This window comes from Felis catus, chromosome B3, assembly GCF_018350175.1.
Source record: "Felis catus isolate Fca126 chromosome B3, F.catus_Fca126_mat1.0, whole genome shotgun sequence".
In the NCBI taxonomy this organism is placed as follows: Eukaryota; Metazoa; Chordata; class Mammalia; order Carnivora; family Felidae; genus Felis; species Felis catus.
The window spans coordinates 49,829,874-49,857,225 of NC_058373.1; the positions used below are offsets into that span (position 1 = coordinate 49,829,874).

At 36.5% G+C, this 27,352-nt stretch overlaps 1 protein-coding gene and 1 long non-coding RNA gene across 3 annotated transcripts in view; one reads left to right on the forward strand and one right to left on the reverse strand.

Annotated features, from left to right (window-relative positions):
• LOC123385930 overlaps positions 1 to 22,844 on the forward strand; it is a 181,544-nt gene extending 158,700 nt beyond the window's left edge. The window contains exon 3 of the long non-coding RNA XR_006599215.1: positions 22,292 to 22,844. This is a non-coding gene — a long non-coding RNA (uncharacterized LOC123385930). The remainder of the gene's footprint in view (positions 1 to 22,291) is intronic.
• UNC13C (unc-13 homolog C) overlaps positions 1 to 27,352 on the reverse strand; it is a 675,102-nt gene that overhangs the window by 68,533 nt on the left and 579,217 nt on the right. For both annotated transcript variants that reach the window (XM_045059288.1, XM_019832393.3), the window contains 4 exons: positions 24,037 to 24,186; positions 19,006 to 19,129; positions 9,772 to 9,828; positions 4,053 to 4,133 (listed from right to left, as the gene is read on the reverse strand). In XM_045059288.1, the coding sequence (XP_044915223.1) occupies positions 4,053 to 4,133; positions 9,772 to 9,828; positions 19,006 to 19,129; positions 24,037 to 24,186 (412 nt within the window). The remainder of the gene's footprint in view (positions 1 to 4,052; positions 4,134 to 9,771; positions 9,829 to 19,005; positions 19,130 to 24,036; positions 24,187 to 27,352) is intronic.

Sequence of the window (27,352 nt, forward strand, 5' to 3'; positions counted from 1 at the left end):
ACAGTACTCAACCAGTCATGATCTGTTCCTCTACACTGGACTATTTGAAGTTCTCAGACTGATTCACCCCTTCTCGCATTCCATTCAAGCTTTTCTCTAGGCCTGCAATGACTTTCCCCCTTGCTTTGCCCCATTTCAGCCTCTCAATCCCAAAGCTTCCCTCTCTTTCCCCTAGTGAGTCACAGAGAATATATTACCCTGTCTGCAGTCCCCAGCACTTTGTCCACACCTCTTATTTGATCAATTGTAGAGGTTGGTGTTCTTAAGTCTAGAGCAAGATCTCTCCTTGGTTTAGCCTCCTCCTTGCTTACCATATTTTCTACATACAAGTAAGCTCTCAAGTAATGATTTTTGAATTGCAATAGTCCAAACTAGGTAAGTGATTTTGTACTTCTCATGAGCAGCTGAATTTTAAATAATACAAAAACTAAACTTATGATAAAAAAGATACAGAGAAGCAGCCACCAAAACTGCCTCATGAATAATGGATAGCAGAATAGGGTAGGACCTCAGTCAGGGTAACAGCCTCAGAGGCATAATATCATATGTCTTGCTATTTGTCTGAAATCCAAATTTTCAGAAATGGTGTTATCTCGGATTAAATATGTAATAAGTAAATTCCAAAGCTATATTTGAATAGATATTCACATTTAGTACAAATTCTCTCCTTTATATCCAAAAAAATTAACATTTCCAGAGGGCCCTAATTCACATGGTTATTATTTTTAGGGAAGTCTCTGTATTATCCCTACATGATGTCAAACATATGCAACATACATTGTAGAGTATCATGTTTGGGTACAAAGAACAAGTTGTTCCAGGGAAATCTGGAAGGTTGGACAAAAATAAAACCAGCCAGCTTATTTTCTGGGTTTTTTGATTTTCAAATTTATCAGAAAATAACCTGAGGTTTGTTCAAGACAGGAATTTCCTTAAGTTCTTGGGATTCATGCCCAAGAGTACCTATTGTTGAGAAAAAGGTCTGTTTTTTTTTTTTTGAAAGAAATCCACATTTCAGGGAATTTCATAGCAGTCCTAAGTCTTCCTGACATAAGGGATTTTTGGAACTTATGCCACATTCTCTCCTTTTGACTCATAACTGAAACCTGTGACTGGTATGACAAAATAGTCCAGTTAAAATTTTAGTATTTAAAATTTATTATTTATTTTTTTGAGAGAGAGAGACAGAGCACAAGTGAGGGAGGCACAGAATCAGAGGCAGGCTCTGAGCTGTCAGCACAGAACCTGACATGGGGCTCAAACTCACAAACTGCAAGATCATGACCTGAGACGAAGTCAGACTCTTAACTGGTTGAGCCATCCAGGCACCCCAAAGTTTTACTATTTAAGAGAGTTAATATTTTTAGAGGTTGAAAGATTTTAAATCATCTTTAGAAAATAATATAAATAATTGAAATCTGGTATTTAATCTAGAAATAACTAATTTCTCTAAAGAAATATTATCCATTTTGGCCTGTGGCATTTTACCAATACTCTGTTAACAGGGAAATAATGTGACACAGAAGCAAGGACAATGACATTAGAGGTAGGAGTCCTTTCTCAGCTCTGCCAATTACTAGCAGCTTTCTGGCCTTTGATGGTAACTTAAACCTGCTCAGCCTCCATTGTTTAATCTATAAGGTGTGAATGATAACTCTTGACATACCTAACAGCCAGATGTTTTTAAAGATCAGGCGAGAAGATGTACATAAATGGAAGATATTTGAAAGAATGTAAACCACTATTTCAGTCTGTAGTCTACAAACTCCATAGCATTTTCCTTCTTCATTTTTTATTTCCAGCTTATGTGCATAAACTGAGGTAAAGAAGAACCAGGATCATGTCTTTGGCAGCCTTTGTGAGTTAGCCTGGGTAGCATCTGGTGCTTCTGCAGAAGAACATCTTTCTCATGAGGTCTCTGCTAGTATTACAGGGGTCCCTCTGCTGGGCTTCAAGCCGACCTTGAATCGCTAGCTATTAGAGCTGCAATTCTCTTAAGCAGTATTCCTCTTTTTCCTGAATTCCTTTGTAGTCAACAATAGAATTAGTGTTTGGTAGGAAAATCAGTTGGGTAAAATCTCAGAATCAGACAAGATAACGGGAGTCCCAGCTTTGGCAAACTGACTACAGGGCCATAGAAATGAATGCCCAGGTACATGTGTTGGCAGATAGGCAGACTACAGATCAAAAGAGTCTCATAATAGGCCCAGTAGGTGTAGCATAGAGGCCTGACCTCAGGCTCTGAGGTTCAGGAAGATCAGGGTCAGACCTGAGTCCTAGAGAAACAAGATAATGACATGGACCCATTTACTACTGGATCTTGGACACCAGCCGGTGGAAGTGTCTGAGACTGAATTAAAAGATCATCCCAGATGACATGACAGGAAGATGGGGTAGTTGAACTGTCAAGATGTAGAACAAGGGAACTTGGCTGGAGATCAGGAATGTCCCAGACTTTGGGCATAACTAAGCCTGCAGGTAGAAATATTGATGTTAGGGATAAGAGCCAGGTCTGAATGCTATTCTCTTTTCATAGCACATATTTCCCCTTCTCTCTCAAAGTCCTACAGTGACTTAATAAAATCCATGAAGGGCTGTATTCAGTTTCTAAAACTCTTACTTTTTTCCCCGTGTTCATGGTTCACTTCAAAGTTCTTATTATTTTCTACTAGCATTTCCTAATTTGTAGGAACTAATGGCTATTAGTTCTGCTCTAACTCCAAAGGTCAGTCATTTCTTATTCATGTTTTGAAAATATTATTTATTTATTTAAAATGTTTTTTGTTTATTTTTGAGAGAGACAGAGGATCTGAAGCTGGCTTTGCACTGACAACATTGAGCCCAATGTGGGGCTTGAGCTGAGGAACCACGAGATCATGACCTGAGCCCAGGTTGGACGCTCAACCGATTAAGCCACCCAGGTGCTCTGAAAATAATTTTTTAAAAACAGCTGTTTTTGCTATTTTCTCTGTTTTTTTTCATGTTTTCCATTTTTTCCCCTCAAAATGACTGTGCAAAATTTCCATACTTCCAGGTAACTCTCTAGCTGCAGCTTTAGAAACTCCATTGCTGTACTCTCACTGCCTAAATTCATACTCTCCAGTTCCCACCAGGTGTCACAAAATTCTCACCTCACAACTTTTATTTTGCAGTTTTTGACATTGAAGCAGGAGAAGATGCCATCTTATTAAATGCTGAAACTGCAAAATAAAAGCTGTGAGTTAACAGTTTTGTTAAGGTGCCCAATTGTTGCACAAGTCTCTTTTAATGAATTCCATAGTAATGTCTGTTTCTATCCTGTGAGACCATTCTGTGTTCTGAAAAGGGTTCATTGTAGCTAGCAGTTTTTGCTACACTGGTCACACATGCTTTCCCCCAGTGAAGCATGGCGACAATGGACAGGGTTTAAATTTAGACAATAAATTTTCACTCTTCTATAAGCTTTCACATATAAATATAAAATGCATGTATATAAATATGAAATATATGTACATAAACAGAAAAGGAATTATGTGGAAACAAAGAGCTTCTAAGTTACATTTTGAGGTCTGTCCATATTTAGCCCATACCACAGTAACTTTTGGTCAACCTTTGGCTATGAAAAATTGATGCACACAACACACTGCCTTTGGGTTTTCTGCAGAAAATTAAATTATTGCACTTCCTAAGAGAGAGGAGAAGATTGATCTTTTAAAAGCCATTTCAACAAGCATAGAAAACAAAAAGAAATTCTGTTAACCCCAAACCTCCTGAAGCGTCTATTTAATTGAACTTTGGTGGGGGGTATATGTCTTTCTTTGCAAACACATGTTACAGCAAAAGTTTCACACACATTTTCTAGAGACAAAGGAAGCAAGTATAAGGACAGAGTAAGGTGGATCCTGTGGAGACAGTATGCACTCAATCTGACACAATCCGTATGGGAATATGCCCATACAACTATCTTCTGTATCTATGGATGGCACAGCACTATAGATAGGCATGTGGGAAAACTTTCTCTGAGGGTAAACAGAGGACTCTGGATGTGTGATTCAGGAGTCCTGTAACCTTACCTTGATAGTAGCCAGGACCACCTCCATCACAGCACACTGTCTTGGTGTCAGACCCTTGGCATCCTCCCGAATCATGTGCTCCTAGAAAACAGGGTAATGATTACTTATAAATTAACCAGTTCATTCATTTAACAACTATTATCAAACAAAATCTGCATAATGACCACAGGGACACATTTTAGATGATTATTTTGTCATATATCTAATCAATAGCTACTCTTCAAAAAAAAATACTGAACTTTGATCCATATGGGGCTTTACTTTTCACTTACAAGTTGATGTTAGGAAAAAAAAGAGAGACCTGGAAAAATGTGTCAAAGTTTTTTCAATGTCTGTCACACTGAGGAAGATTAGTCATGACTGGGAGTTGGAAGGTAATTTTGGCTTCTTTCAATCACTACTGTTAAAGTCTACTTTAAATATAATGCCCCCAATTTAGTCTCTTTCTTGCATTCCTTTAATGCTTTGTCATTAGTAATGAAAGCCCCCAAGAGTTAACTGCATTTGGCTCTGCAGATTTTCAATATTTTAAAATATTTTTCAATATTTTAGAGCTGATTTCCATACTTACAATGGATATTCCTCATTGTTCACTATGGACTGTCTCAACCCATCATTCAAAGTTTTTAGGGAAATCATGGTATAAAGTTGAAGACAATAATACAAGAAATAGAAATCTAAGAGAAAAATGTTAAAAATTCCTCACTTTCCAAATTGATAATATCCCCAGAGCAGCCACTATTCTAGCCAACAACATATCATATGCCAGTGCTGTCCTAGTGATTGTGATATGCTGTTCAGTAAAAGAGTTTTGTCCTCCTGGAGCTTAAATTGTAACTTACCTAGGTGCCTCTATGCTAATTAAAGGAAAGGCCATGGGTGGACACAGCTCTGAGAATGAATGACTTAATGATCAGTCAGTGCCTTTTGTCAGTAATAACAGGTGCCTCTTTTTCTACAGGGCACAGCTCTACATCAACACATATGGCTTGGCAAGTGGAACATGGGCTCTATGAGAGCAGTTTATTTGCTCCCTCAGACAGGCACTTGTGTGCAATGCACAAATTGTGCAATCATGCCCAGTGACTCATCCTATTGTAGCCCTTTTCTTATTCTGTTATTTGGTAGATACCATGACTTCCTGAAGATAATCTTGATCTACATCTTGTCTGCAGTGTTTCAGGGCCTATCCTGGCAATTACAACCTGTTGGGCATTCAGTATATTTTTGGTAGCTGAACTGTACTTCTTTCAGCATATCTTGTAGGGTTCAATACGCTTGAATGAAAGCATATTCTTTTGGGTAGTTTTGAAAAAAGGATATAATGCTTCATGGACCCATCACATACAATTCTGCATCTTACTACATCTTTCTCTGATAGAGTTTTAAACTCAAACATATAAGTCTATTTAATATTTTAAAAATATGAGTATTAACTACGCATTGAGACTCAAACAGTAATGGGAAATGTTTACTAAATTATAGGGGGGAAATGCTTTAGAGTAAGTAAATATAAGTATTTCATATTAAATCTCTGGCTTCAACTCCTTCTATATTATAGAAAAAAAATATTTTTTGTAAGAAATAATTTTCTGGGATTTAAAAATAGTTCTTTCAAGTAAGGGAATCTCTGAAAGGGGCTGGCAATGAGTTATTGCCCAATGAGTTACTGCTTGCTTGCAGTAAGTAAACTTACAGTCTTTGATGTATTAATTGGTTTTAACATTGCATCACCTCTCCATGAAAATTTATGTTTTAAAAAAATTATGCCAGCCTGGGTGGCTCAGTCAGGTAAGGGTCCAACTTCGTCTCAGGTCATGATCTCAAGGTTTGTGAGTTCAAGCCCTGCATTGAGTTCTGTGCTGACAGTGCGGAGCCTGCTTTGGGTCCTCTGCCTCTCTCTGCTTCTCTTTAATGTTTAAAATAAACATTAAAAAACATGCCAAATAAATCTGATCCTATTAAACAGTAATAATTTGGGCATACATAGTAAACATACATTATGAAGCTCCAGACCAGGAAGTAATATAGAATATGTCAAATGGCTGAATAGTTCTTTAATGGATTATTATTAAATCATAATCAAATGCAGAAAAACAATTTCCCTCCTTGTTTTATTTTTCTTGACCTTGTATTCTTTAAAATAAGTTGGTTACTTGTGTTTTTTGATTTAAATGTTTTAATGTTTGTTTATTTTTTTGAGAGAAAAAGAGACAGAAGGCAAGCAATGGAGGGGTGGAGAGAGAGAGACACAGAATCTGAAGCAGGCTCTGAGTTGTCAGCACAGAGCCCGATGCGGGGCTCAAACTCACGAACTGAGAGATCATGACCTGAGCCAAAGTTGGATGCTTAATTCACTGAGCCACCCAGGCACCCAAGTTATTTGTTCATATTTCCATACAGGACTTTTGAATTTATCCAAATATGCTTTCAAACTAATATATGAAAAATGTAAAGGCCCATTGTTTAAAATGAAAAAAAAAATGGAAGTGACATTTTAGTATAAAATAAGGGAAAATGACTTTGTAAAATTTGAAGTTCTTTATTCTGACAAAAATTTGAATTTTGCATAATATTTTAAAGGTCTTTTTCTGTAATTCAAATAATAATGACCAAATAGATTAATAATTAAAAATTTAAAAAATCAAGGGCCAATAATAGAAAAATATAATTTAGAACTACGTTATTTTTCTATCACCTATGTATACAAGATTCTATTTTTAGTCCTTTGGATTATTTCAGTGCTGATGATATAATCCTTTTAGGACACCTTATTAAAATTTTGTTTTTAGTTTAGTATATTCTTGAAGAAGTTTGCAAGTTGCAAAGGGACCTAAAGTCCTAAAGTGTTATGTTTTTTGTGAACTCCGATTTCCCCCCACTAACAGCTCCCCTCTAGGGAGCTGTCTCTAGTCCACTAAAAGTTCATAAGATTTGAACAGTGTGGATTAAACCCCCAGCTCAGGGGTTGGTCTGTGAGTTAAGCCAAATGGCCTATGTCACAATGGTTGGCTTCATATCAGAGCCCATGATGTGCTGGTGGTATTTGCTGGAATTTCCCACATCAAATTGGGTGTTCTCCTCCACACAATTCAAGTTTGAATGATGCTATACGGCAGAGACAACCATCTTACCAATAGAAAGGTAGGTTTGTTACGGCCATATATCAAACAAGGAAAGAACATAGTTGAGAGATACTAACTGGGTTCTGTAACATCTTTCAGTTCCTAATCAAGCAGCGATGGAAAGCAGAGTTACCTAGGACTATAAAATTTCATGTAGCAATAAATTCCTCCCTTGTTTATGTTAGTCTGGCTTTCTAGCACTTGGAACTGAAAACAGTTCTGGCTGATATAACTTCTAACTCAGGAAGCAGTAGCCATGGGAGATAGAGTATGTTTCCTGGTATCACACAGATGCTAAAAGCAGGGCCAGGGCCATTTCTTTTGTAATGAGATACTATGCTGTTTCACCTTCATGGCTTTATATAAGAAATTTCAACCCTGTATAAACCTATTTTTCAAAGAAGGGAATAGAAATCCCACGAAGAAAATAAGGGGGATAAAGCAAGGGAGCAAGATGTGTGTGGCAGTAACTTCTACCTTTTACCTTTCCTCCAAACCATCAACGTAACTGAATACCTGTGGGAAGCAATTGTAGGTGACAATGCATTATTTTAAGTGGATTATTAGCTTTTAATGTTACTTTCTGAGCAAGTATATACTTTAGGGTACTGAAATTATAGGACACCTACCTCATCTCAGTAAGTAATTATGCAGTCAAATAGATTATCCTTCTCCTGTGTTATATACACAAAACAATTCCAGCAATACCTAACTGAGCTGCCACCTTCTGTGAGTGGGAGGTGGCATAGTTTTTGCAATTACCATGCAAAGATAAGGTATGCATTATCTAATTTATCCTCACAGTAATCCAAGTGTTAACTTTTTTTTTTTTTTTTTTTTTTTTTTTTGCACTTTACAAATGCCAAATCTGACAAGTAAAAAGGTTAGATACTTTGGCCAATTTGGAAACAATTGAAGTAGAATTTCAACCAAGGAGTTTCATATCTGGAACCCATCCCCATGATACACACTATATACTAAGAGACAAAAAAGGAATTAAAACATCATGTATTTCTACGATAGGCACAATGTTGGCCTATATGTCATCTATTGACGAATGACTGGATAAAGAAAGTATGGTATGTATATACAATGGAATCTTATTTGGCTCCTAAAAAGAAGGAAATCTACCCATATACAACAAAATGGAAGAACTTGAAGGACATTATTCTAAGTAAAAAAGTCAGTCACAGAAGCACAATATGTATTTTAACCAGTGAAGTTCCTATCCTTGAAGGACAGAACCTGAGGTTCCCTGCACAGTCCTGTGAATTTCAGCAATAATAAAGGGTAGGTTTTAGTCAGCAAATCCTCATTTATAATATGCTTGAATATATTGACAAGTTCAATAGGTGCTTTGATGAGTTTCATTTTCCCACACTAGCTTTGTTGCCTTTAAGATTTGTGTAGACTTTAATGGATTTCTATGAAGCACTCAACTTTGCCTTTATTCATACAAAGCCTGATTAGTATAAGAAAGAAAATATGTTATCTAATTTACCCCAAAAGAAGTAATGCTGAAAACTAGAACACAAAATAAAAAATTCCTAGTTGCCCTTCTAATTTGAAATTATTAGACATATGAAGGAAAAAAGAAAACCGTACAATTCAGTCCCTAAATTTTGACCTGAATTTTGTTTTTGTTTTGAGAGAGGGAAAGAGCACGAGCAGGGGAGAGTGGCAGAGGGAGAGAGAATTTTAAGCAGCCTTAGCACCAAGCCCAAGACAGGGCTTGATCCCATAACCCTGGGATCATAACCTGAGCCAAAAATGAAGAGTGGTTCACTTACCCGATTGAGCCCTTCAAGTGCCCCAGCCTGATTCATCCTTAAAGCAGATTGTGAGAGTACATTCATACATCTTAGTCCTGCCATGCTAGATATCATTACTAGTAGGAGGACAGTTTCTTGCTGAATTGTAGTTAGCTCATTACTTTTCACAGACAACCAATAATCCCTTTATTCTTTCCTTAAAATTTTTAAAACATGTTTATTTTTAAGAGAGACAGAGAGAGACAGAGTGATAGTTGGGGAAGGGCAGAGAGGGAGACACAGAATCTGAAGCAGGCTCCAGGCTCTGAGCTGTCAGCACGGAGCCCGGCGTGGGGCTTGAACTCACAAGCTGTGAGATCATGACCTGAGCCGAAGTCAGACACTTAACAAACTGAGCTACCTAAGTACTTGATTTTTTTTTTTTTTGATACACGATAAATGTTTCCATTTATTCAGCATCTCAACGTGCACAGCACCTACATCACAATATTGGTCGGCACCTGTATAAAACTACAGATTCTGTGAACAGAGGTAAATATAGAAATCTTAAATCTCATCACAGCAATAGAAACACTTTGCAATTTTTCAAAGGTCCAATTACATCACTATATGCTTCACACGTGACTCACTGAATATGGGCAAGTGGTCAAGGATGACCATACTCTGCACTTAGGACATCTCAATTCGTGACACTTTGGGCTCTGAGATGAGATTTCATGCCATAATTTAAAGCATTTAAGACTTACAATGTGAGTACTTTAAATACAGAATAGCCACACATTCCAGCCCCTGCCCCCTCCAATCAACACAGAGATCATTTACCTTCAGTTTGGATAATTGTCCAAGATCTTTAGCTGCAATGAAAATCATCTGAGGTCCCTAGAGACACACACAGAAAGGGAGAGAGAATATTTGGTCAGTCTTAAATCTTCAGTACCCAGTAGAAAGGTGGTCAATAGACAATTTGCTTTATTTCCCTTATTACATTTGTGACATTTATACCATACATACTTAATTGGTCCATTTTACAGATTGGGCCAAAGAGATCTGGTACTGCTGGCAATATAATTGTCCTCATAGGCATCCCACTCCTGAAGGCTGAGTTACTGCATGGGTTACTACTAATGTAGCCATTTTTATGTAACATATGGATTAAATCAATGATCTTTAACATTTGTTTGTTTATGTTAGAGGTAGCTCTCTCACTCTATGTGGCACCAAATTAGATCTATGCAAACTTTCAAGATACAGAGCCGAGGAAGACGAAGCTGCCTCTCCTCCAATGCTGTGCAGCCTATCAGAGACCTGCCCTCCTAGCTCCTCCCTAAGCCAGAGGATCTTCCTAGGACAAGAGTTTGAAAAGTGGGAAGAGTTTGAAAAACACAGGAATAAACCATCCACAGCACTACCAGATTGAAAAACTAGAGACTTGGCTGTTGGCATAAGTGACAGGAAAGAACTAAATTTGGTACTAAGTTCATTAGTGCCCTAGAATATTGCCTCAGGAGAGAACAATCAACTATTCTGAAGTACTGTTCTTCATTTTTTAGTGGATCCTGTGAATTTATTTGGAAATTAAGGACTACAAAGTTTATGAGAACAGCAACTGTGTCTAATATTTGTTATCCCCACCACAGGGCAAAGAACATACCAGAAGCTCAAAGAACACATAGTGAATGAATGAATGAATGAATGATCGCTATTGCTTCATACTTTGAGATCTCAATGCTAGAGAAAATTGATGTGATAGTAAGCTTTGCTAGGGAAGACTTTTAGAAAAATGAAATGTCATATATAGAGTTTCTGCTATAACATGATGTATGTAGTTTTGAAAAACCTCATTCTACAAAACTGAGCACTAGAAATAGTAGGGCTCATGGGGAAAACAGCAAATGGGCAGCAGAGTGAAACTCATGCAATTTTATTACCAACTATCAAAACCATTAAGTGCTACTTTGAGAGGTAGCTTGTATAGTTCACAGAGAGCTCAGTGAGGCTGGTGGCTGCTATAAAGGGCATTAAAAATGCAAAATAATAAATAACCCAAACAAAAATCAACAAAACAATAGAATACAAGTGTGGGATGGGGAAGTACCCATGCAAGTGGAGCTCTTAGCACAGGGGGAGGGTAGGCTGCCATTTATGAGAACCATGCAAGCTTCATCTTTTTGGATAGAAGAACTATGTACAAGTGTATCCGCCACCCCTATGCAGTAGCTCAGTTGAATGCTCTTTCCTTCTGCTGAATTTATAGGTCTTCTATTACATTCCAGAATCTCCCACCTAGGAAAATTTATATATAAACCAGCTTAACTTCCAGATTATACTGACATCATTCCGCTATTTACCAATCACACCATAGCTAACTGGTGTTATAGAAATGTATTATGTGTTTTAGCAGAATAAAAAGTGTGTGTTTATAGCCTATGTATATGGAGAGCCAATACCTAAAGTATTTTATCACTTGCTGGCAGAAAATCAATAAAAACATGAATCTTTGCTTCTTGGAACATTTTATAAGAAAACATTTTCTATATAATTTCATTGGATAAAGATGGACTGGGTGTGCATTGCTAATGGTGAAAACAGTTTAGTTTAGTTTGTAATTACTCCTTATTTGCATCAACTTGCCTTCCCCAGTCACAGAAAGAAAATTGTTTGCTCCATAACAGGTACATGTTATGGTTATTTCTTCTTTTGCTTGACTCAGGGTATGTGAACTGAGATATCTGGTACTGTGTATCCACTTGACCGTTGTCTAACTTTGCTGCCAAATGATCTTTCTTATTCCTTTTTATTTCACTGTGTATGATACAATCACATTCTTCTAATCCACTAGAAGGTGTCTCCTCTGTTAATCTCCATGTTCTAATAGATGAAAGTAAAATGGAAAATAGAAAAAAATTCTCTATAGCAGGGTTAGATTTATCTTATTAAAGTTTTAAGGAAAAAACAAACTGGGGATATTCTATCCTTAATTTATTTTCCTGGGTTCTCACAGTGAAATTAAATTTAAAAATTATGTGTATGGCAGATAATTCTATGAGTTGAACTTTCATACTTTCTTTTCCTTCAAAACATGAGGTTCTGAATGTCAAGTATGAAGTTTGACTGCTATTGACATTATTTAAAACTGATTTGTATGTTAAAATACATTTGAATGATCATTGTCTAGATAGTCTTTACCAAAGATGTTTTCCCAAAATAGATTTAATTATCATTTCAGCTGGATGAAAACCATTCCCTTAAACAAAGTACAATTAGATGGGTTACTAAAAGTATAATCAAGAGGGGGGGGGGATGATGGAACAGGAGGATCCTGAGCTCACTTCATCCCATAGTCACACCAAGGAAACAGGTATATCTATACAACTAACTCTGTAAACAACTGAAGGCTGGCAGAACAGACCTTCCACAGCTAGTTGTAAAGAGAAGTCCATATCAAAAAGGGTAGGAGAAGCAGAGATGCGAACAGTAGGGATATCATAAGCACAGAGAAGTGAGGGGATCAGACCCTACAGTGGGTACCCCTGGCCCTGGGGACCCACTCTGGGAGAGCTGGATGACTATATAAAACCAAGTCCCTGCCCCCTATAAAGGCAGAAAACTAAATAACTTGGCCAGAACCACAGAAGCAATAGTTTGAAAAATGCCTGGGTTATATGTGAAATTGATCGGCTAATTTTAAGGTGTATGCCAGAGGGTCTGCAATGTGCAGGAGTTTTCTCTGGGAACAAAGTACTGGCAGGTCCAATTTTTCTTGTCCTCCTCAGCCTAAATATCTGGACACTTGTGGGCTATTGTGGGCAAAGTAGTCTCCATCTACTTTGCCATCAATACATGCCCTGATCATGTGCCCCTCTAGAGTGACTCTTGCCATCAAAATGACAGATAACTCCACATCCCAGCATGTCCACAGTTTCTGTCACTGGGCCTCTAAATGACTGCACAGGGAGCAAGCACTGCCCTTCGGTGTACAAACAACTGTCAGTGTCCAACTGTAGATAGCTAGAATGAGTACTGGCCCCACCTACCGATGAGCCTACAGGAGTCACAGCTTAGCCACAACAGATGGGTACACACAGGGAACAACCTTGGAGCACCTGGTTCTGGTGACCAGAAGAGACTAAGAAGAGACTAAGCTGCAAGGACACAACAGGCAGGAGCTCTTCTACACAAGGTCATTACTATGAAGACCATGAAATGCAGATGACTTCATAATACATAAAAACAAACACAGAATCATACAAAATGAGGCAACAGAAAAATATGACAAGACAAAATCATAGGAAAAGAGCTAAACGAATGGAGATAAGAAATATGCCTAATAAAGTGTTCAAAGTAATGGTCATAAAGATTGTTACCAGATTTGAGAAAAGAGTGAACTCAGTGAGGACTTCAACAAGGAGATAGAAAATATAAAAAATAACCAGTCAGAGCTGAAGAATACATTAACTGAAATGAAAAATAAACTAGAAGAATGGATTAGCAATATGAAAGACAGGGTCAAAGAAAGCAACCTAGCTGCACAGCAAAAAGTAAAAACTGAGAATAGGTCAAGGACCTCTATAATATCACCAAGAGTAACATTTGAATTTTAGAAATCCAAGAAAGAGAAGAGAGAGAGGAGGAGGCTGAAAACTTTCCTAATCTGAAAACAGACATCCAGCTTGAGAAAGCACAGAGTGCTTTCACCTAACAAGATGAAACCAAGAAGTTCACACCAAGACACATAATAATTAAATGGCAAAATGTAATGATATAGAGAGAATCTTAAAGGCACCAGGAGAAAACAGCTACATATAAGGGAAACACTGTAAGGCTGTCAGCTGATTTTTCAGCAGAAACTGCAAGCCAACATGCTGAAAGGAACACACCTACAATGAAAAATATTATGCCTGATAAGGTTATCAGTTAAAACTGAAGGAGAGAAGTTCCCAGCAAATAAAAATTAAAGGAGTTTATTACCACAAAACCAACCTTATAATAAATATTGAAGGGAATTATTTAAGTGGAAAGAAAAGACATATAACTAGAAGAAAATTATGAAAGGAAAAAATTTCACAGGTAAAAGCAAACATACAGTAAAGGTAACAGACTAATTACCTATAAAACCAGTATGGAAGTTAAAACACAAAAATATAAAATCAATTATATGTACAGAAATTGGTCAAGGAATACACAAAATAAAAATACTTAAAATATGACAAACAAAAAATGTGAATGTGGGAGTAAAAATTTAGTGCTTTTAGAAAGTGTTCAAACTTATTGGAGAATATTATGCTAAGTGAAGTAAGTCAGGCAGAGAAAGGTACCATATGTTTTCACTCATATGTGGATCCTGAGAAACTAACAGAAGACCATAGGGGAAGGGGAGGGGGGAAAAAGTTAGGGAGGGAAGGAAGTAAACCATAAGAGACTCTTAAATACTGAGAACAAACTGAGCGTTGATGGGGGGGTAGGGGAGAGGGGAAAGTGGGTGATGGGCATTGAGGAGGGCACCTGTTGGGATGAGCACTGAGTGTTGTATGGAAACCAATTTGACAATAAATTTCATATAAAAAAAAGAAAGAAATAAGTTGTTCATAAATGTCCGGGTCCTTTGCTATATATATAGGATATGATATATTAACCCAATGGTAACCACAAATCAAAAGCCCATAATGGATGTACAAAAAATACAAAGAAATTTAAGCCTAACACTAAAGAAAGCCACTGAACCACAAGAGAGCAAAAGAAAAAAGGAACCGAGAAGAAATACAGAAACCAGAAAGCAACAAAATGGCAGTTAGTACATACCTATCAATAATTACTTTAAGCGTAAATGGACCAAATGCTCCAATCAAATGATACAGAATGACTCAAATAGATTAAAAAAGACCCATCTATATGCTGCCTGCAAGATATGCTTCATACCTAAAGACACATAGAGACTGAAAGGGGAGGGATAAAAAAAAACACTCTATGCAAATAAAAATAAAAAGAAAGCTAGAGTAGCAATACTTATGTAAGATGGAATGGACTTTTAAACAAAGACTGCAGAAGATTGAAAGAAGGGCATTACATAATGACAGAGGGATCAACCCAACAAGAGGATGTAAAACTTGTAAATATCCATGCCTCCAGCATAGGAGCGTGTAAATACATAAAGCAAACATTAACATAAAGAAATAAATTAACAATAATACGATAATTTTAGGGGACTTTAACACCCCACTTACATCAATAGACAAATCATCCAGACAGAAAATCAAAAGGAAACAGTTTTGAAGGACCCATGAGACTAGATGGATTTAACAGAGATGTACAAAACATTCCATCTCAAAACAGCAGAATACCCACTTTTTTTTTTCAAGGGCACATGGAATATTTTCCAGGACAAATAGATCACATGTTAGGCCACAAAGCAAGTCTCAATAAATTTAAGATTGATATCATTATTAAGCATCTTTGCAAATCACATTAGTATGAAACTAGAAATTATTTACAATTCAAACAAATGAAAGAAAAAAAAACCCATGAAGGCTAAACAACATATTACTTAACAATGTATCAATGTATCAAAAAAAATCAAAGAAGAAATTTAAAAAATCCATGTAAACAAATGAAAAAGGAAATATATCACTCCAAAATCTTTGGGACTCAACAAAAGCAGTTCTAAATTTATAGCAATACAAACCTACAACAAGAAGCAAGGATAATGTCAAATAAATGATTGAACATCACACCTTGAAGAAACTAGAAAAAGAACAAAGCCCACAGTAGGATTGAAATAAGTATCAGAATAGAAATAAAAGAAATAGAGACTAACAAATAACCACCAAAACCAAAAGCTATTTCCTTAAAAGATAAACAAAATTGATAAGCCTTCAATATTTTAAAATGTTTATTAATTTTTGAGAGAGAGAGAGAGAGATACACGTGGGGGAGGGGCAGAGAGGGGAGACACAGAATCTGAAGCAGGCTTCTGGCTCTGACATGTCAGCACAGAGCCCAACGTGGGGCTCAAACTCACAAACCACGAGATCATGACCACAGCTGAAGTTAGACACTCAACCAAATGAACCACCCAGATGTCCCACAAAATTGGTAAACCTTTAGCCAGATTCAAAAAGAAAAAAAAAGAAAGTACTCAAAATCAGAAATGAAGATGGGGAAATAACAGACACTACAGAAATACGAAGGATTATAAGAATACTGAGAAAAACTAGAAACGGATAAATCCCTAGACACATCCAATCTTCCAAAATTGAATCAGGAAGAAATAGAAAAATTGAACAGATATGTACTAGTAATGAAATTGAAGTGGTAATAAAGAAACTCACATCAAGCAAAAGTCCAGGACCAGATGTCTTCACAGATGAATTCAACAGACATTTAAAGAAGAGTTAATACCTATTCTTCTCAAAGTACTCCAAAAAATAAGAGTAAAGAAAAATTCCAAATTCATTCTATGAGGCCAGCATTACACTGATTCCAAAACCAGATAAAGGCACTACAAAAAGGAACTACAGGCTAACATCCCTGATGAAGATGCATATAAACACCCTCAACTAGGGGGGCCTGGGTGCCTCAGTCAGTTAAGCATCTGACTTTTGATTTCAGCTCAGCTCATTTGATCATCTCAATAGATGTAGAAAATGCATCTGAGAAAATATAATAAAGGCTGTACATGTAAAAGCCCATAGCTAACATCCTCAATGGGGAAGAAAATAAAAGCTTTTCCTCTCAGATTAGGAACAAGAAAAAAATGTCTACTCTCAATTTTATTCAGCACAGGAAGCCAGGAAGACCTGGCTTCATAATGAGACAAGAAAAAGAAAGAAAAGACATCCAAATTGCCGAGGAAGACATAAAACTATCACTCTTTGCAAATGACATGATACTATATATAGTAAAACCTAAGGACATCACCAAAAAAATGAGAACTGATAAGTGAATTCAGTAAAGTTACAGGATATGAAATTAACACACAGAAAAATTTTGCATTTCTATATGCTAATAATGAAGTACCAAAAAGAGAAATTAAGAAAACAATTCAATTTAAAATTGTACCAAAGGAATAGAATACTTAGGAATAAATTTAACCAAAGAGGTGAAAGACTTCTATTCTGAAGATGACACAAACAAATGAAAAAACACAACACGCTCAAGGATTTGAAGATAGAATGTCCATACTACCCAAGGAAATCTATAGATTCAATGCAATCCCTGTCAAAATAATAATAGCATTTTCACAGAAATAGAACAGATAATCCTGAAATTTATATGGAAGACTGGAAAGGCCAAAGCAATCTTGAGAAAGAACAAAGTTTGAAGTATCACAGTCCCAGATTTTAAGAAACTACAAAGCCATAGTAATCAAAACAGGGTTATATTGGCATTAAAATGGACACATAGATCAAAAGAACAGAATAGAGATCCCAGAAATAAACCCATGCTTATGTGGTTAATTAATCTACAACAAAGAGTCAATTATGTAAAATGGGGAAAAGACAGTGTCTTTAACAAAAGGTAGTGGGAAAATTGGACAGCTACATGCAAAAGAATGAAATGTGACCACTTTCTTAACAGCACACACAAAAATAAACTCAAAATGGATTAAAGACATAAATGTGAGACCTAAATCCATAAAATTCCTGAAAGAAAACATAGGCAGTAATCTCTTGGGAATTGTCCTTAGAAACATATTTATGGATCTGTCTCTTCAGGCAAGGGAAATAAAACAAAAGCAAACTACTGGGACTATAGTATATTAAAAAGCTTTTGCACAGCAATGTAATCAACAAAATGCAAAGGCAACCTACTGAATGGGAGAAGCTATTTGCAAATGATATATCTGATAAGGGGTTAATATCTAAAACATATCAAGAACTTCCACAACTCAACACCAAAAAACTCCAAACAAAAACAGAAAAACCCCCACATAATCTGATTAAAAAATGGTCAGAAGACATAAATAGACCTTTTTTGAAAGAAGACATATAGATGGCCAACAGACACATGAAAAGATGCTCAACATCTCTAATCATCAGGGAAATTCAAATTAAACCATAATGAAATATCACCTCACACTAGTCACACTGGCTAGAATCAAAAAGACAAGATATAACAAGTGTTGGTGAGGATGTGGAGAAAAGGGAACCCTCATGCACTTCATTTTCCTTGGTGGCAATGTAAATTGGTGGAACCACTGTGGAAAAAAGTATGGAAGTTCCTCAAAAAATTAAAAACAGATAAACTATATGATTCAGTAATTTTACTCCTGAGTATTTACCCAAGGAAAATGAAAGTACAAATTCAAAGGGATATATGCACTTCTTTATTTATTACAGCATTATTTATAATAGCTAAGGTAAGGAAGCAGCCCAAGGGTCTATCAACTAATGAATAGAAAAAGAAGATGTGTGTGTGTGTGTGTGTGTGTGTGTGTGTGTGTGTGTGTGTATGAAAATGTTTCTTTGGTTTTTGGTCTGCACCATGAATTAATGTATGTATGTACATATGTGTATACATGTAGGCATACATATGTACACACACACAATTGAATATTACTCAACCATTAAAAAAAATGAGATCTTGCCATTCATGACAACATGGATGGAACTTGTGGGTATTATGCCGAGTGAAATAAGTCAGAAAGAGAAAGACAAATACCATATGACTTCACTTATATGTGGAATCTAAAAAACAAATCAAATAAATAAATCAAAACACAGAAATAGACTCATAAATACAGAGAACAAAGTAGTGTTTGCCAGAGGAGAGGTGTATGGGAGAATGGGCAACAAAGATGAAGGGGATTAAGAGGTACAAAGTTCCACTTATGAAATAAATCATGGAAATGAGAAGTACAGCAGAGGTAATATAAACAATATTACTTTAATAACCTTGTACAGTAGCAGATGGTGACTACATTTATGGTGGTGAGTATTAAATAAAGTACATAACTGTCAAATCACTGTTGCACCCCTAAAGATAATTTAACATTGTATGTCAACTATATCTCAAAAATTAAAAAAAAAGTATACTCAAATTTTGGTTTTAAATACTTACTGTTTGATCTGTCAGAGGAGGGAGGACAATTTGTTTTTCTATTTTGTTAAGAACTAGCTTCCATAACTCCTTTAAAACTCGTTTTAGGACGGTTTTCTCACAGATTTTTGCTGAGAGACTTAATCTGAAATAAAACACAGTCACTTATAAGCCTCATATCAAGGTATCAACTTTTTTATTGATCAGAAATTCACATTTTTCAATACTGAGATTTAAATATATAAATAGGCCTTAATGCTAAATTTTGTTTACTGAAAAAAAATACATTTCAGCATATTACATATTAGATGATTCACTACTGGTAGAAAATATACTGAGCATATCACTTCCCTTAAATTGCTTCCTATATTGACATCAAGGCTCCCAAAGTAGATGATTTTTACCCACATTCCTAATTCATATTTACTACATACCCCATGTTCATGATGCAGGCCAAACATTAAAGAAACACATTTTTATCACTATCTGTAACTGCTCCAACATAACAACAAAGATGCATATAATTTTACTCAAGAGTCAAAAGTTTTCAGTTTTATTGAGATACAATTAACATATCACATTGTGTAAGTTTCAAGTGTATAACATAATGATGTGATATGCATATATATTACGAAATGATTACCATAATAAGTTAACATCCATTACCTCAGGCAGTTAAAAATTCTTTTAACATCTACTCTACCCTCAGTAATTTTTAAATATGCAGTGAAATATTGTTAACTATAGTTACAATGCTATACGTTAATCCCTAGGACTTACTTATCCTATAACTGAAAGTTTGTACCTTTTGACCACTTTACCCACTCTCCCAATCCCCCAGCTTCGGGCAGTTACCAATCTGTTCCGTTTTTCTAAGATCAGCTTTTTAAGATGCCAAATTTACCAATGTGAGTAGGTTTATATTTATATTTCTTATAAATTCTTCTCATGGTGAGAATGATGATAACATCATCTGGTATTTATGTAACACCTAAATTTAGAAAACTCTTCTGCAAATGCTTTTTGTTTATTACTACATTCACTTTATAAATCAAAAACAGGTTCAGAGGGGTTCCCGGGTGGCTAGTTGGTTAAGAGTCTGACTCTAGGTTTCGACTCAGGTCATGATCTCGTGGTTCATGAGATTGAGCCTTGAGTTGGGCTCTGCACTGACAGTGTTGAGCCTGTTTAGGATTCTTTGTCTCTGCCCCTCCCCCATTTGTGCATGCACACACACTCTCTCTCTCAAAATAAATAAATGAAACTTAAAAAAACAAACAAACATCAGTTTCAGAGAAGTTAGGGAACTTGTTCAAGGAAGTGAAGCTATTAAGTGAGGGCTGAAAAGTCCTCTAAATCCAGTGTTATCCAATGTGCCATGATGCCCTGGACAAACACGCTACCATATGAAGGCCCAACATTCTGTCAATTCACAGTGCTGTATCGATATTTACTGAATGTGCTGCAATAGGACCCTCAACTCTGTAAGGCTACTTTAATAAGAGTTCATTACACCTGTTTCACAGAGGGCTAGAGGTGGGTCATGTATTTCAGTATAGCTTCATCAACTCCCTACAGTGCTCCTAAGTTCTCTGTATGCTTTTAGACTCAGAAATTATAATTTCAATTCTGGTTCTGAGATAGAGTTTACTATTTTATAAATTTTTTTTTCAACGTTTATTTATTTTTGGGACAGAGAGAGACAGAGCATGAACGGGCGAGGGGCAGAGAGAGAGGGAGACACAGAATTGGAAACAGGCTCCAGGCTCTGAGCCATCAGCCCAGAGCCCGACGCGGGGCTCGAACTCCCGGACCGCGAGATCGTGACCTGGCTGAAGTCGGACGCTTAACCGACTGCGCCACCCAGGCGCCCCTAGAGTTGACTATTTTAAATATATATAATTAATATCTAAATGCAGGTGACATATGAGAGGCTAAGGGAAAGATTTCCAAAATACCTATTTATGTAGAATTATTTCTCCGAACTCTACTGTATGCAGATACCTAATACAGGAAAACATGAAAATAACCTCTTTTAGATGGTGGGGGTGGGTGTTGGGACCCCTGTGCATAGTTATGGAATCTGTAGCCCCACTATTTGGAAACCACTGTTGGAGAGTAGCATTCATGATATGGACATAGGGTAGAAACCAGCAGATGTGTCACAGCAGAACCAAAGTACCTAACCTCGGAGATATTCCTAGGGTAATTTGAGACAAAACCAATCTGCCATTTTTGTAGCAGATGTGTAATTTCCATTTTCAAAAGGTCTGGGTTTAAGCATTGACCTTGTCTTTATGGTCAGCTCATACACTTGGCATGCCAATTAATTCTGCTCAGACTGGAAATGAATGAATAGGTATAAAACCCTTGACATGTTTGTAGCTCTGCATGGGATTTCTGCCAGCTGGAAATAGAGTTTACAGTTCATTTTATAGAGTGGTGAGGTCTTGGTGAAGAAAATGAAACATACAGACATGTTTTATTTAAAGAGGCTACACAAAGAGAGCCTATACATTTATAATATAACACGATTTCTAAGGGGATTTTTCTCAAAGCTACCTCAAAGACTTTAAGCCCTCCATTGTTCATTTTAAATGAACAAACAGGAGATCTAGCAACTGCTTCCTTAATTTAGAGTTAACCCACTCTATAATGCAAACTGAAAAACATATATTTTGGAAACTGAGCTATCTAAATTGGTTAACCACAGACCAATTAACCAAACAATTTTCAGATACCATGTATTCCAACTTGCAAGAGAAATTTGCTGTCATACACTTGATTGGATTTTCATGAAGACAGTATCCAGCTGTTCTCCCTCTTCCAGAATTCCTATCCCTCATTTCCATACCTCTAAGTCCTACCCACCTAGAAAGATCTAATGCAAACGGAATTTCTAATGATAGTTTGAACAAGGAATTATTAACTTATACCTTATTGTGTTTATTTTTGTATTTTTCCTAACCGGTTGACTCCGTAAGAACAGAATACCTGACTTTTAAAAATCTCTCCTAACAAATGGCTTTATGGTTACACATTTTTATTAGCCTTGAGAATCTGTGCAACTCTTCATGCCTCATATCTCTTTCCAAAAATTTTAAATCTTTTACAAATTTTTAAAGCTCATAGATTTTTTTTGTATCTTTATATACTGTCCCTTTCTACTAAGAATTAGAAAAAAAATATATATATATATATACATTATATAATGTTGTATAATTCTAATAAAATTAAGACAGTAAAATAATGTAAATATGCTGAAAAGGAGAGTCCATTGACTTTATGTTTTGGCCTCATTTTACAGATGGTGAAATGGATTCAATGTCGCTCAACTAGTAGTTAAAAGGATTAGGATAACTTAGAACTTTCTCTATGTTCCACAACATTTGGATAAATGACTGGCTGGAAGTCTAAAACCATAAGGCATTCCATAGGAGTTTGAAGAGGATTGCTTTGTCCTGCTCTCCATTCACCATCACATTCACAACCAAATGGTAGTGTGTTTATGTGATATGATTCTGTATTGGTCATAGAAAGAGCCATCTAATAAGATAAAAATGTCAAGTGGTTATACAGGAAATTAAATGGTAAAAGTCTACATTAAGAAACTAAAGAAATGGAGATGATTTTTCTCCCTTTCTTCTACACCTACATGCCCACCTCCCTCTTGCTAAGTTATATCCTAGATATTTCCTCATACAAACAGAAAAGACAATTTGTCTACCAAAATTGAAATTAAAGTGATAATGAACATTAGTCTTGGTTATGCAGTAAGCTATAAACAAAGGGAAATGGAATTAAAATTTACGTTTAAGGAGCACCTAGGTGGCTCAATCGGTTAAGCTTCCGAATCTTGATTTCTACTCACATCATGATCTCATGGCTCATGAGATTGAGTTCTGCTTTAGGCTCTGCACTGATGGTATGGAGACTGCTTAGGATTCTCTCTCTCTCTCTCTCTCTCTCTCTCTCTCTCTCTCTTTCTCTCTCTCTCTGCTCTTTCCCCATTTGTGCTCTCTCATGTTCTCTCTCTCCAAAAATAAATAAATATTTTGAAAAATGAATAAAATATGTCATAAATATATAGAAGAGGTCCTCTTTACTAATTCTTTCTTTGTTATCCTTATCTTTAAAGAAAGCTATTATGTCCTTATTTATCTTGGTCCCTTTGGTATCAGTTGATTTGCTACAACAATATTAAATGAGGTAACATATGAAACCACCAGGTATAACACTGTTCCCTTCGTAGGCATTCAAAATTATTTTTTACTTTTCTACCTTCAGTTTGGTGTTAAGTTCCACTATTTAAGAAATCATGTCTCTGGTTGCTTTAGATCAATGGTGACCCATTGTGGACTTATTTTAAAATATAGATGCCTTGACCCTACTCCAAACTTATGAAATTAGAACTTCTAAGAGTAGGAACTGAGCAGAAGCATTAAAAAAATCAAGCCTTTTTGGTTAAGAATAGTCTTAGTTGGTCACAAAGGCCTCCATTTCCACCCACTCGCACTACTACTAGGCCATAATCTCCATGGTGTCATGGACTTTGACACTGTTTTTTGTCACTGTCTAGTGCCTAAAATAAAAAGTTTGATACAGATAGGTGCTCAATAAATTACTGAAGGTTGAGTCAGGCAGTCTACTTGCCTCTGAACTGAAATAATTCTGCTCATACTTGTGCTATTCTCTTCTTCAGTTTTCTGACATGAAATCAGACATTCTGGACTTAATCCAGTCTTTTTTGATGTCCAAGAGGATGCAAAACAGTATTTTACCTGAGAAGCATCAAATCTTAATGTTTTCTCCCCTCAGAACAGCAAATTCCTTAGTTATCATTATTTATTTCCTTTCCTGCACAAAGTCAGGCCTGCTTTTTTCGTATCTAGTAATGAACTAAAAGTCTTTTCCTTTTTGATGAATTAGCGTATTTCTCCAGAAGACTTTTTAAAACTATCTTATGTAGAGAAAAACAATTTTTTTCTCTTAAAAACTGTATCAGTCAAATTTAGGGCGGTGGTTAAAGAGAAAACTAGGTAGGAAACTTACGTTTTGTCCAAGAAGTCCATGAGGGGTCTTAACACAATCTCTGCATCCATTGCTGCACTGTTCTTATTAGATGCAGTATTTCCATTTGTTCTCATTTGGTTTAGTTCAAAACTCATCTGTTTTATACAGTCTTCAATGATAAGCTGGAAACTGAAAATAAGGAATATAAATTCCTAAATAAAAACAAGCATTTATGATGCCTTTGTCTGTTTAATTCAACTCCAAGGAGTTTGATCTGTTTCAAGTGGTGTGAATTCCCATGCTAATCAGTCTTCAAACTTCTTGTTCAGCTGCAAAAAAAATTTGTTGCAATCAAAGCTTACTTGGGACCCATATAAGCAGATAAAAAGTAATGCTCTTCAGGTTGAATTAATTTGAGTGGGGGTTTATTTGGCCCCATCTCTCACAGAAATAGCTGAGCATTCCTCTGAGCACTGGAAAAATGTTTTTGAAAGACTCTCGGCATGGGATTCACCTTCTTAACTAGGCACCTGGGACTGCACACCCTCTTGGCTTTCCTCTAATCTCACTGGCTATGCTCTGTTCTCAGTTACCTGACCTCTAAGCATTGGAGTAGGGTTACCAGACTTAGCAAATAAGAAGACAGGATATGTGGCAACCAGGTGGCTCAGTCGACTATAGCTCAGGTCATGATCTCTCCCTCTTTGAGTTCGAGCTCCGGGTCAGGCTCTGTGCTGAGAGCTTAGAACCTGGAGCCTGCTTCCAATTCTGTGTCTCCCTCTCTCTCTGCCCCTTACCTGCTTGCTGTCTCTCTCTCTGTCAAAAATAATAAATGATAAAGAAACTTAAAAAAAACAGGATACCCAGGTAATTTGAATTTCAGATAGTGAATATTTTTTAGGATAAGTACACCCCATGCAATATTTCAGGCATATGTATACTAAATAGATCCATTCTTTACCTAAAATTCAAATTTAATTGTGTATATCCTATATTTTATCTGGCAACCCTACATTGTAATCCACTAGGCTTGATCATTGGACCACTCCATTTCTTTGTCAAATATAGCTTTTTTTGGCAACTGTATCTAGTTCCATGGCTTTCACAATGTCAATATACTGGTGATTCCCAAATACACATCTGCAGACCTGACGTCCTCTTTTTAAAAATTTTTTAATGTTTATTTATTTTTGAGAGATAGAGACAGAGTGTGAGCTGGGGAGCGGCAGAGAGAGAGGGAGACACAGAATCCGAAGCAGGCTCCAGGCTCTGAGCTGTCAGCACAGAGCCCTATGCAGAGCTTGAACTCATGAACCACAAGATCATGACCTGAACTGAAGTCAGAGGCTTAACCAACTGAGACACCCAGGCACCCCTGCAGACCTGACTTCTAATGTGAGCTCCAGACCACTTTGTTAAACTGCCTATGAAACCTTTCCACTTAGAAGTCCAATGTGTTTCTCTCATACAAATATCCAATCCATCAGGAAGTCATCATAAAGTATCCTAACTCTTAGTGTTCTTAGAATTCTCTGAGGACACTCTTATCTCATAGACACTGTTATGTTCCCTCTCCCGTGAAATTTCTCATGGGTCTTTTGGTCCCTCACTCTTAGTCATACACCAGATGCCATGTCCATTGAAAATTCTTCTTGAACACTCAATCTGAAATGACATTTCTATCATTCTCCATTTCCTCACAGTTTTTTTCTTAATTGCTTTATTATTCTCTATATATTGTTATTATTTTACACATTGCATACTTTTAATTTGTTTATTGCCTGTTGCCCCAACTAGAATGTAAGCTCTATGAAGGCAAGAACTTTTTTTTTTTTTGGTGCTACTTATCCACACCACAGAACCAGATGTCACACTTTGCACAAAGAAGTTGCTCAAGATCAAGTGGCTGAATGTATCAGTGGACCCTCTCCGTCCACCCACTTCTATTACCTCACCACTCCAAGGACTTTTTAAAATTTTTGTTAATGTTTATTTATTTTTGAGAAATAGAGTGAGCAGGGGAGGGGCAGAGAGAGAGAGAGAGAGAGAGAGAGAGAATCCGAAGCAGGTGCCAGCCTCGACCTGTCAGCACAGAGCCTGATGCAGGGCTCAAACCCACAAACTGCGTGATTCTGACCTGAGCTGAAGTCAGATGCTTAACCAACTGAGCCACCCAGATGCCTCACCACTCCAAGGATTTAAATAAGTATGTGAAAAGTAATCTTTAGCATTATTTCTTCATTCTTTCTATCTTTTACTGAAATAATTGGCACAAAGTAGGACATTTAAATAATGGAGACTCATCATCACTATCATTCTTCTATAGTGTCTATTACTTTCACACTTCTAACAACAGGAGTAATTATTAGAGATGTACAGGCAGGCAAGAAAAAAAAATTTAGGAGAATGGGGATAAATGACAACCTGTAAAATGGTTCCATCACTAGAATGGTGATGATTAGAAGGAAAAAGTCTATTTAAAAAAGTATCACAGTTGGGGTGCCTGAGTGGGTCAGGCCCAATTGAGCATCTGACTTTTGATTTCTGCTCAGGTAATTATCTCATGATTCATGAGATCGAGCCCTATGTCAGGCTCTATGTTGACAGTGTAGACGCCGCCTGGGAATCTCTCTCCCTCTATCTCTCCCCTCCCCCAGCTTATACACTCTCTTTCTCTCAAAATAAATGAACACTAAAAAAAAATTAAAGTACTGTAATCAAGTCAGTCCATTCCCTCTTCTTCCCCCACACACAAAGGTTATAGAGTTCATATTATTTCAGTCGTTTCCAAATGTACTAATTTCTAAAATTTTATATAGAAGTTTAGGAGCTTTCACCATATAATGCTACCATTAAGTAGAAAATATAAGTATTTATCATTGCATGCATTCTACCAATATTTTAAAACACTTATGTGCCAATCTCAGTTCATAGGTGCTGAAGATATATCAATGAACAAAACACAGAATGTCTTGTTCTTGTGGAACATGTGAGAATTTATTTTAGAATTTACATCATGAAAATATTTTACTTAGCCTGTTATCCAATATTTTATTTTTCTAATTTTTGGTTTTGCTACCAAATATTGGAAATCTTTGATATATTTTAAGCTGTCACAACTTGGATGTTTTCCTTCCTCCTGGACCTTTAAAAAAATGTTTATTTATTTATTTTGAGAGAGAGAGGGACAGTAGGCAGGAGGAGAGGCAGGGAGAGAGGAGAGAGAGAATACCAAGCAGGTTCCATGCTGTCAGCACAGAGCCCGACACAGGGCTCGATCTCGCAAATCGTGAGATCATGACCTAAGCCCAAATCAAGAGTCAGCCACTTAATGGACAGAGCTAACCAGGTGCCC